Source organism: Solea senegalensis, unplaced genomic scaffold (genome assembly GCF_019176455.1).
Source record: "Solea senegalensis isolate Sse05_10M unplaced genomic scaffold, IFAPA_SoseM_1 scf7180000013655, whole genome shotgun sequence".
In the NCBI taxonomy this organism is placed as follows: Eukaryota; Metazoa; Chordata; class Actinopteri; order Pleuronectiformes; family Soleidae; genus Solea; species Solea senegalensis.
Window position 1 is genome coordinate 60,410 of NW_025320862.1, and position 11,969 is coordinate 72,378.

Sequence of the window (11,969 nt, forward strand, 5' to 3'; positions counted from 1 at the left end):
TCCAGAACATACTGTATGTTTTGCCCTGTGGGACTCATATCTGTATATATAGCCTGTACTTGCAACCTAATTAAAAGTCGAGATAGAGTGTAGTCCCAAAGTGCACCACTAGATGTCACCATGACACAACAGGAAGCCACGCAAATCCGTTGAACTTGCGTGTATCAAGCTGAAGTTTCTGACCAAAGCACATTATGTTAGTCATAACATGATAATATAATGTAATATAATATAAATATAGTATCATATAATCATGTGTATAACATACATATAATCGTTCTATCTTTCTATCGTTCTATCTATCTATCTATCTATCTAGCATCCTGGCGTCACGCTCCTCCAATAATCAATGCGCGCTAAATGGGCCTTGAAATCACCGTTTATGTGGCTCAAGCGCCAAAACAATAGCGACATAGACCCTCGCTGCGAGACCAACGGCACTTCTGACAGATTGAAGCTTGAACAGCAGATCGAACATGCAAACTGATTGTGATTGCGTGTGAGTGTGTTTTACAATAATGGTGCAATGTATGAAAGGATTTTTATTTATTTGGGGGAATAGATAGATGAGATGAATGGATGAATAGATGCTGTCACTCAGCCTTCACACTGCTCACTGTGCCAGCTGATCGCTGTTGAGTCTGCCGAGCAGACAGCTCAGTGTCAAAGAGTTTAAGAAGATTAGCAGTGTCTCACGTTTTCCTCATCATTTGTAACCATAATCCACCACACGAGGCTAATAATACAGGAATATCCCATATAGTTGCTTTCTAATAGATTATCAGGAAATTTGAATGTCAGTCAGCACAATTAGTGTCTGCATCATTAGTGGATGTGGAATTCATTTACAAAATTATTAGTCATGTTTGTAAACAAAAAACCAAAACATCATCAAAAGTAATTTTCCTAATCTTTAATTTCGTGTGCAGTGTTGTGAAAGCAAATTCAATCACTCCAACTTAAAAGAAATGTTTCAACAGATCCTCTGAGGTGCCCCAATTGACTAATGAAATTATGGCAGTTCTTCCACCTAATGCCATTCAGAGTTCCCACCGCTACTGCAAATCTCCAAACCACCTGATTTATTTTTAATGATATTACACCCCTCAGTCGGCTGTGTCATGGTAATAATCGGGGTGCTCCAGCTGCCTCCAGATCACATTAGCCAGGCTTAATATTGACAGTGCCGGGCCCACTAAACAATGAGGCTGTGGGGATAGGGAGCTTAGAGGCTGCCTAGCCAATGGGCATACTGCAGGAGGTAGAGGAGATGCAGGCCAGGATGCTCCAGTTCCCTATGCCCTGGAGGACTGGCACCATCATTAAACATTTTTTTCTATAGTCCTGTGGAGCTTTAAACCCACCAAATCCAGATCAAAACCCCACCCAGGCCCCAGACATCAAAACCATACTGACAAGGGACGGTGAAACTAGTGGCAACATGATTCCCTTCTATTCTTTCACCGCATTGAGTGACCTGCCAGGGAAACACTTCAGCAGCTGCACCTTGAGTAGGTTCCTGCTGTGACATCTTTGAATATGACTCATCAGCAGGTGAAGTTTATGTTCAAGAAAACTGAAAACACTTTCATGATTCCTGTCAAAAGAAAAAAAAGAAAGAGCAAAACAATATGAGAAACATATGTGAACAAATGTAAACCCAGATATTAACTTAATATTTCCACATGTTGGGTCATATACACCAGTATGCAATATAATAAAAATATATTTTGCAATCTGATTTGATTAGAAAAGTGCGTTTATCCGTTAGACTAATTTACGGTATATGTCGCAGGCTTGTCTCGTTGCAGCATTTGCATAATGGTCACACTGGGAATCAGACAAGGCCACTTGTGGGATACTTGCACCTGATCACAGAGACACTGTGGCTCCTTGCCAATCACAACTCTACAGTTGATACTTCCAATTAAAAATCACCTGTATTTGACCTATCATTTCTCAGGTTGTTCGACGTCAGTTATGGATGTTCCATTGCACGGAGGTTTTATCTTGTGTCCCAAATTGTTGTTTGGATCGGAGGGGATTTTGTATGGGGGCCCACAGATTACCGTCGTTGATTAGTGGTTGGGTGTAATCCTTTCAGCCCCTCTCTCTCCAAAACACCCCTGGGATATGCCCGTCTCCCTGAGGACCGGCAGCATGGCAGATGGATCCTCCTCCCCCTTTTCTGCCCCCTCTAACAGCTCACCCAAAACACTGTTGATGTCCTGGGACGGAGGTTGTAAAGTATCCTGAATATGAAACCACAGGCACCTTTGTTTAATGGCTCTCTCCCCACTTAGTGAGAATTGCCCTCAGGCCTGATTCCCATTCTGTAGCTGTATTTTTGCCCGATTGGAATGTGTTCCAAATCCATTAGCCCAAAGGAAGAGGAATAAGCTGCAAACAATCTGCTCATATTGCCCGAAAAAAAGCCTGACTATAGATCTTATCAAAACTGACTCGACGATCGAGGGGACTCTAAGGTGATGACATCATGATTTTATTGATATAACAACCCATTTTCTGTAGATATATAGGCTATGTAATGGTCTGAAGTCAGCCATGGGATTATATCCCTACACTATATAGCTATTTATACATTTATATACATATATATATATATATATATATATATATATATATATATATATATATATATATATATATATATATATACACATATATACTTATATAAATATATATATAGGCTGCAGGTAGAACAGTCACCTATGCTATAGTTACCATATATTAAAAGTAATTAACTTGGGAAACATGGGAAAACATTGACAAACCTTTTTTAAAAAGAATAAACAACTATTTTCACAAAGCCATCTCACTTAAGTCTATGTTTCACAACTCTTTTGTGTCTCTTGGTTGGCCCTCACATCTCGTGCTCCTTGAGGTTTAAGACTTAGTTTTCAGTTGCAGGCTAAAATCTGGTTTAGGTTCACTGCGTGCACGTATGTGTGTGTTTATGCTGATGGTACTAATGTTCCTCAGTGTCCAGCAGAGACAGTGTTTCCCTCAGGAATGTCTGGTGCAAAACTATATGCAGCCTCAAAGAAAAACAAATATAGATCTTTGCAGCCCTGGGACTTGTTACACTCACACACACACACAAACAAACACAGAGTCTGGTTTCCATACCTCAGAGGACATTACGTTGAGATACAGTCATTTCCTGGAGACTTCATCCATCCATCTTCTACCACTTTAACCTCCACATGAGGGTCATGACATAGGGTGAAAGGCAGGTTACACCCTGGACAGTTCGCCAGTCCATCACAGGACCACATAGAGACAAACAACCAGTCACTCTCATACTCACACCTATGGTCAATCTAGAGTGTCCAATATACATAACCCATATTGCATGTTGTTGAACTGTAGGAGGAAACCGGACACACAGGGAGAACATGCAGAAAGGCCCTTGTTCTGACCGGGTGGCAAACCTGGATGATCTCACTGCAAAGGCAAGAGTGCTAACAACTACAACAACCATGTGGCCCTTTCCTGGAGACTTACTCAATAAAATGAACCATACTACCTATGGGATTGCCTGTCTGTCCTCCAGCATGAACTGGACATAATGTGCCTTAAACCCAGTCGGCCATCTTCATGTAGTAGAACTGAGGATGCCTTTGTGTGACTGGCCCGTCCCTCAGACCTGGGCCAAATGGCAATGTGTAGTTAATGACAGTATTTAATAAATATGAGCTTTGAAATGTTATTGTGTAACTTGTTGAAATACCGTTATGATTATTTTTTAAAGAATTTGTTAAGAATTTTTCTCAGACACACATAACTGACTTTTTCTCAGTATTGAATATGAGTTTGTTCTCCTTTTTTAAAATTCCATGGAGGTCAATACATGTCATAATCTCAGGTTCTGCTTTCTATGATGCTTTTTGATACATTTCACTTTCTCCCTCCCTTTTTCCAGAGGAACTGAGTCACAGTCTCAGTGAAGATGCTCCATGTGAAAATAAAGAGTCAACAATCTACAATGCCACAAAGCACAAAGAGACTAAAGTGGAGGGAGCATCTTTGTCTTCCACTGGAGAGTAAGAACTTCTACTAGAAGTAACTTTACTACATAGTACTAACATCTGTCCTGGCTAAAAGTATTTCTTCACATCTGACATTTAAATGCTTCCTGAATTTGGCTCCTCCTGCAAGTACTTGTGATCGAATATCACTTCCCCTTTAGAAAACAATACACACGCACGCCATGGCTCAAAGGGCAAATGTTGGTAATACCAGGTCAGATGCACTCCTGAAAGACTGGTTTCCCCAACATGACTCTGACCGTGTCGTCAGTGTCCTGTAACAGGCTGTACATCCTGTTGACACAGCCAGCTAAGCTAACTTCTAAGCAGAAGTGTAAATATTGAAATGTCTTTGTGGTTACATTTTTCTTTCTTGCTTTTTGTACAGGTTGTGACAGTGCCATTGCATTTCTTCATACTCTTTAAAGCAGAGGTTACTTAAGTTATTGATTTATTTCTGTATGCTTTTTTTCATTAATTGATTCATTTTGCATCATAAATACGTTTATATGTATTTTTCCATCTCGAAACATATCAGAACCATGCTTTAAAATGATGAAATATAGTAGTATTTTAAATATAGTAGTGGTGCCTTTCACGTGAGGCACCACTGTTCCTGTCTGTGTCAGAGTAGCTCTGTCATTAGTCATTTAGGTCAATACAACTGTTGTCATGGTGTCAACATTATGCTGTCTATGTACAAAGTAGACTGCATTGCTCTTATCAGCAACACTGCATGACTCGATCTTAGCCAAGTCTTTGATCTGGAAAACAGAAAATGGGAACTTGAAGCCATTTGAAAAAAATCAGAGAAAGCTCATATTTTGCCTTCATCATCCAGGTCCACCGCCCAGTCCAGTAAACATTCCCTCCATTCCTGGAACTGTGAGGAGATGGGCTCAACCAGTGAGATTATTGGGCTGGGAGTCTCTGCTCGCACATTTACAGGCAACCAAGATGGTAAGACACACAGACCTTTTCTATACTTCTGCTAATGCCAGTGACACTATTTTGGGGCATAATATTTATGCAGTAGTGATAGTTATCTTTTTATTATTATTATTTGTGTTGTTAAATACATGTCACAATAAAATTAAAGGGTTCAAGGGGAGAGATGTTTTATAATGCAATGCACTTCAACACTTCGATTCAGTTGTTACAGTAGTTACCCAACAAGTAAGTCATAAGTCTTTGCCGCAAACCTCAAAGATGTTCTGAGGCAATGCAGCACCACCAGTCAGTGTTTTGCACAATAGGCAGATCATTTAACACCCACGTTGTACCATATTACCTAACAGTCATTTATATCAAGTATTATGGTGGAACTGTGATAATGCTTATTGTTTTAAGGACTGGCTATCCCACCACAAACCTCGGATGCTATCACTACCCCTGGTTTTCTGGACACCCTGGATGCCCCACTGACTGAACCACTGCACTTAGCCATCCCTCTGCAGCCACCCAGCCAGAGCAACAATCCACACAGTTCTGACACAGAGCCACACGCACACGGCCAGCTCCCCAGCGCTGCTGGGCTCAGTCAACAAACAGAGGGAAAAACTGCACCTGTCACTACAGAGGTAGGTTTGTAAAAGACGGTCTGTTGAAGTCGAACCATTTTAATGTCAGCGTAGCTGTTAATAATATCATGCGGTATAAAAGGACATGCAAAGTTGCAGCAGTAAAAAGATAATATTACGAAGTGAAGTGCCAACATTGCAAGAATGTTTCTGGGTCTGTCTTTCACTTTCTCTTACACATGACACGTTGAATCATTCATAACAATTAGACCCAAAACAGGGTCACAGCTGTTGATAATTGTTCTATTTTTGATATAAATATGTTTTGTTCCAACAAATTTTAAAAGTCCTGTTAATCATCTCTTAATTCTTGCTTAAATTTACATTATAAACTATAGTCGCTACATACACTTTTTGTTGAGTCAGTAAAGACAGCAAACTCATAACCTTAACTGTGTCGCGTGTTACTGTAAACATTGCCCAGGGTTATTGAAGTGGACAACAAGCTCACGTCGTGAGTTCCGTCAGTGTGACAGTATATTTGAAGTAAAACTGTTCTTCTCTAACACGGATACACTAAACATGTAGTAAAGACTAGAGAAAGAAAAACTGAAGCCAGTTAAAACTGACACCTCAGCATACCAACTTAGTGTCAGGCTGTGAAAAGCACAACAGTCTGTTGTCATGTGGCTGCTTGTCCACAGACGGCTTAAGTTACTTTTATAGTGGACAGTATATCCACAGCTATTAAACTCAAACCTACAGAGGTGCATTCCTTTTTTTTTGTTTTATAATCCATCTCCATTGTCACGACATCTACATTTTTTTCCCAGAAAAGTTGCAGATTTTATTCAAACCTTTCTCCTCTTTACTGTAATTCCCTTTCCTCTCTATTCCTCACTGTCATTTTCTTCCTTTCCCTGTCACACAGATCCCAAAACCAGTAGACGAGACCATTGTTTGCAACGGACTTCACTCTCCTTCCCTGTGCCAGTCACCTGGTAAGTCAAATAGCATGTAACCCTAACCTTTAACTGTGAACAATAATAATAATAAATCAACAAATAGTGTATTATTTGAATATATAAAAAACCTGCTGGGGGTTTAGGAAGTTGTTGCAACTGAATGTCTTTGTTGAATGGATTAACTTTTTATTGTTGATGTTGTGTTTTCCAGCTGTGAGTGTGAAGTCTGTGTCCAGTCAACAGAGAACAAGGTCAGACGTGGAGGAGGAGACACTGCAGGTAAAAGAGCAACATGCCTCATCTTACACTGATTTTACTCCAACCTTGACTCCCTGCAGACATGGCTGTTTTTCAGTGTGTTAAAAAAATATGATCATATTATGTGTACTTGATTTCCATTTGCTCATCTAGACTCTTTCCAACATTTCTTCAACAGATTCCCCATATATAATCCGTATATAATACATGATTTACCATGAAAATAACTACTTAAAATAAAGACTGTGATGGTGTCACACAAGGTGTCTTTGAAAAACAAGAATAATCCTGAAGAAAGCAGAAATGCAGCATCATGGATGCCACTCGCCAGTTAACAAAACGTCTATGCTGTAACTTTACCAAATTAATTTGTTCTTGTTTTCTCTCAGCCATTAAATGGAGGTCCCAGGAGGGTTTTGTTCCGCACCCAGCCAGATGTGCTGTTCCTCACCTTGCAGGATGAGATGGCACCCACCACCCCTTCTCCTTCAGACACTGAAGAAGAAGAAGAAGAAGAAGAAGAGGAGGATCTGAGTTATTCACAAACATTACAGAACAAAAGAATGCATCACAGAGAAAGGACAGAACACCGGTAGAAGATGCGATGTTGAATCAGTCATAATTATTTGATGTTGTAATGTGCCTTTTTGATTTACAACTATCTGTTGTATGTCTGTCTTTGGCATCATCTCTCTAAACAGGAACCAGTTAGAGGATCCTCTGTCATATCGCAGACAGAGAAATAGAAAAGCAGAAGAGGAGCTGCATCACATATCCGAAAATCTGTCCCATCGACTTGAAGAACTCGATATGGTGCTTTTTGTTTTTAAATCTAGACACAGGAATGGCTTTGCAGCCATCAGGTGATATAGATATAGATATAGATATAGTTAGTTTTCAAATTGAATGTTCTGGTGTTTCCTGTATTTCCTGTAGATGCTTAAGCGTGTTCTGGGAGAACCTGGAGAGTCAGGTGAGGTCAGAGGAGAGGACAAGCAGTCCCACCACAGTGACAGTGTCATGGAGTGTCACACGATTCCAAAACAACACACAGGTAGAGAAAAGAAAATTATAACCAAGGGTCATTAATGTTAATTGTTTTGAATAAATTCTGGGTACATTCGCTTCAGCCTTGATTAGTTTGGTTGGACTGAACTATTGAGCATTTCTGGCCCTGGTGCAGTGTGTTTGGGTTGGTGTGAACGCAATCCGAAATTTCCAATTTATTAATAAATTGGAGTATCAAGAGATGCATTGAAAAGCACCTGCTGCATTATTTTAAAGTACAGATATTTATAGACGTCAGATTAGTGTTGACAAACGCTCATTTGACCACATCGTTCTCAATTGTGTACATGACTGACGTGCATCTCCGTAGAAAATAATGTATTTGAATGTGTATGTGAACCATGCTCAAGTTTTTAGGCTGCTTCAGGTTTTGCCTATGTGACTTTAAAAGTAGAATCAGGTTAAAAAAATGAACGTATCTGAATTGTAACAGCAGGAACACTGGACGTTGAGTCAACTCAGCGGACACACTCCCTGTCCCCCTCCCCTCCACGGGCCCGCCGCTCACAGCAGGAACAGTTGGAGAATGCAATAGCAGAAGCCCTGAGCCTGGATGATGGACGGCAGACAAACCTCGCACTCTCTGAGCATTCAAGGAGAGGAGAGGCACGACACAGACTGTCTCACAGAAAACACAGCAAGGTAAATACTGTCTTTTTGGTTAGTATGAGTATACAGACACAAACATTGAAGTTCCTGTATAACAGCATGTGAAAATAGCATTTAGGAATGGCTTCCTCCTTTCTAACAACTGACTGTAATTTGCAGAATGCTAAATAGTTTTTAGTGCTACACTGATGTATAACAGGAAGATTATGAAGCAATCTGCACCTGCTTGTAAATAATAATACACTTTAAGTATTCAAAAAGGGTTTTTCCTGCCTAAAATGTTGTATAAAGTTGCAGTTCATATATTTAGAATTTCTGTACAAAAAATATATTTTCAGAAATGCATATTCTATCCTCAGTCTGCTATTTTAATTTGCTGTTCCTCATGTCTCCTTGTCTTTTTTTTTTTTCAGTATCTGGAGAATAAGGCATGTGAGGAGGAGTTAAAAAGATATGAAGACAAAGAACGAGCAAATTTAGACAAAGAACGTCTCAAAGCTCAGGAAGCTGTAAGTCAAAGATGTGGAGTCTGTTATGCTACTGGTAGCGTGAACTCCTTCCCCCGTTTAAATGAATGATATTCGCTTTTACCCTTGAAGAGAAGTCCGCTCATTTGATGAAGGCAAACATTTGTTCAAAAAAAATGCAAAGTTTTAATGCATTTACAGCAAAAATGCTAAGTCATGCATAACAAATGGTGTGCACTAATATTTCCCATGACCTGTAAATGCCTGGTTAATCCCAAAATTGCCTTGTTGTTAAAACAAGTGATAATCTAAGGTTATTAACTTAACCATCAAAGTTCAAACTTCAACATAACTGCAAATATACAAGACCAACTTCCAGTCCCATCATTCAAATGATCACAGAATTTGACAGACATAAAAATAACAAAGTTTCTGGTGCCCTAAGATTTTTCCTGTATCTGCCTTTGACTGTTTAAGTTATGGTTAGAATTAGGACATGGTTTTAGTTAAGGTACAGAGCGCAGGCTCTTACTGTTACAGTTGAGATGGAGAATGTCATTCAATCAATGAATGTCTTCACAGAGACAGATTAACAGACACGAGTGTTGTGTGTGTGCAGGAGCAAGAGTATCGAGAGGCCATACTAAAGGATATTTCCCAAGCCCCCCGCCTGTCCCCAGTTACAAAGAAGACCCAGCACAAGCCACAGCGACATACTCAAACAGCCCCAGTACGCAGGCGGCAGGAGGCCCACAGGAAAGCTCCATCAAGTAAGTCATGTATATTTACCCAACAAAACTTTGGGTAAATACACAAAACATTTTCCCTCTATATTTTGGGACAACAAACAACATAATGGCATGTCTCACCACTAGTGAGTGATGCAATGCTACCAATCAGACTGCAGCAAATCTTCATAATTTTTGTCCTCAAAAAGTAACACATAAATGTGAAACTTGTTTCAATACAAAAATTTCAACTACAAATGTGTGTTAATGGCATCCAGGACTGAGCCAAGACTGTTCCCTGGTTCACCAGTGGGCCGTGGGTTTCACACACTTATCGGGCTGTGACGACTGAGCATCGTCCTCTAAAGGCACCTTGTTCTTTGGCCGACGTTTCCTCTTTGGTGCCCTCTGAAATTTTGTGTCTTTAGCTTCAGGCTGGTTGACCCACTTGCGCTGATAATCGCAGTAATAACAGCTCTGGTAGACGGCGAAATAAGGACGGCGATTGAATTTGCGGCAGCGGCACTTTCTGTCGCACGCTGGGCAGTTTCTCATCAGCTGCAGGATGGCCTCCTCGTCAACAATGTACTGTGCAGTTTGTCTGCAATGGATCAGAAAAGATGAGGTCGGGTGCATCGTTTAACCTGCATCGTTATCAAATGAATTTTAACAACATACTCAGTCTCACAACTGTCTGCATCATTTTAATCTGTGTGGTTCAGAATATAAGGGGAACGGGAACTGTTCAACGTTACTTGCTGTGACTCACTTCTCTGTGGTTCGAGGGAACATCTCAGGATTTACTTGATTGCCTGGTAATTGAAATAAATGGATTCATGGAAAGATGAACAAGCATTCAAAAACTATTCAACGATTATATTGCATTATCAAAATTGCAACTCTATATCGTCTCCAAATTGTCCAGCCCCCCAACCTCAGTAGCAACGAGACTCACCTGTGCTTCTGAGTGTTTCTTGTGGCATGTCCGACAAGGTGACCTGCATCTGTAAAACACCAAATTAGAGCTGAATGAATCGATTTCCGATTGTTTAAGCTTCTTAAATGTGAGTATTTTCTTCATTTCTTTGCTTTGGATAACAAATAAATCATTAAAAGTTAATCATTTTGGTTTGTGGACAAAACAAGACATTTGAGGACATCATTTCCAGGTTTGACGCACTGATCAACATTTTTGAAAGGTTTTCTGATATTTATGGACCAAACGATTCATCGATCAATCGAGAAAATAATCGACAGATTAATCCATTGTGAAAATAATTGTTAGTTGCAGCTCTACACCAAATAAAACAGAGACCACCAAGTCACGTAGCTGCAGTGCAGAAAGTACAGGCAAAACATTTACTTACTACAGCTATTATAATACAAGGTGTATTTAACGGACAGTTCTCTTCCTCTTTGGCTGGTGTGCACACAGTACAATACTCTTGTGTCCAGACTTTTTTTGATTTTTGAAGATTTCTGGGGGCCACTGGCCTCTCTGACCTTTTTTTTTTTAAAAAACGTAAATGTTGTTACACACTACTTGTTCACTACAGCCTTGAGCCTCTGGTGTTTATTTTGTCATTTTGTTCTCCAGTGATGGTGAAGGAGAACGAACTCCTCCCTGTGCTACTGGAGGAGTTGCCCCACCTCCACATTGCCCCTCAGGTTCTGGGCAGGATGTGGGAGCAGCAGATGCAGCAGGTGGACAGACTCCACACCTCTACATCTAATCATCAGAGCCGCCAGCGCCGCAAACGCACCGGCGAGGTGGGAGGGCGGTCATTAAAAGTGAAATATACAATGGCAGGTCTATGCCGTGTAAAATATAAGATTGATCTGATGAATATATGAATCTCTGCTTCTCTTCCAGTTGGAAGAGGCACATAGGAAACATGACCTGCTGGTGGATCTTGTCAGCAAGGAACGGGACCACAAGAAGCGTCTGGTGAGCATCTGCAGTCCAGCACGTTTCATAATTCACTGTCTTACAGTGGATGTTTAAAGTGTGATGGAATTTTCATACAAGAGAAAACCACTGGAGTCTTGTTTGTCATAACAAGCTTGCTAAAATGTCGATCTTCAGAGGGACTTCCAGGAGCGTATCCAGCAACAGAAGTCGACACAAAACAGAGTGAAGGAACAGAGGCAACAAGTGGCCCGTGCCAAGAAGTACCACAACGACTACCACGTCCAACACCGCGCTCGTCTGATGAGGGCACGCACCAAAGAGGAGCAGGTGGGTGATGAACCGCCACACACGTCTTTGTACCACACTTTGAAGACTAAGGCCACAACTGAA

At 40.6% G+C, this 11,969-nt stretch overlaps 1 protein-coding gene across 1 annotated transcript; it reads left to right on the top strand.

Moving 5' to 3' along the window:
- Nucleotides 1–3,889: 3,889 nt before the first annotated feature.
- LOC122760460 (centrosomal protein of 95 kDa-like) lies at nucleotides 3,890–11,906 on the top strand (the record flags this gene model as incomplete). The annotated part of the gene is made up of 14 exons (XM_044015560.1): nucleotides 3,890–4,067; nucleotides 4,894–5,012; nucleotides 5,403–5,632; nucleotides 6,504–6,573; nucleotides 6,749–6,816; nucleotides 7,185–7,387; nucleotides 7,497–7,608; nucleotides 7,732–7,849; nucleotides 8,300–8,505; nucleotides 8,886–8,981; nucleotides 9,559–9,709; nucleotides 11,265–11,437; nucleotides 11,541–11,615; nucleotides 11,754–11,906. Coding segments are annotated over exons 2-14 (1,722 nt in total), but the record flags the coding sequence as incomplete, so codon positions are not given.
- Between the last annotated feature and the right edge of the window lie 63 nt (nucleotides 11,907–11,969).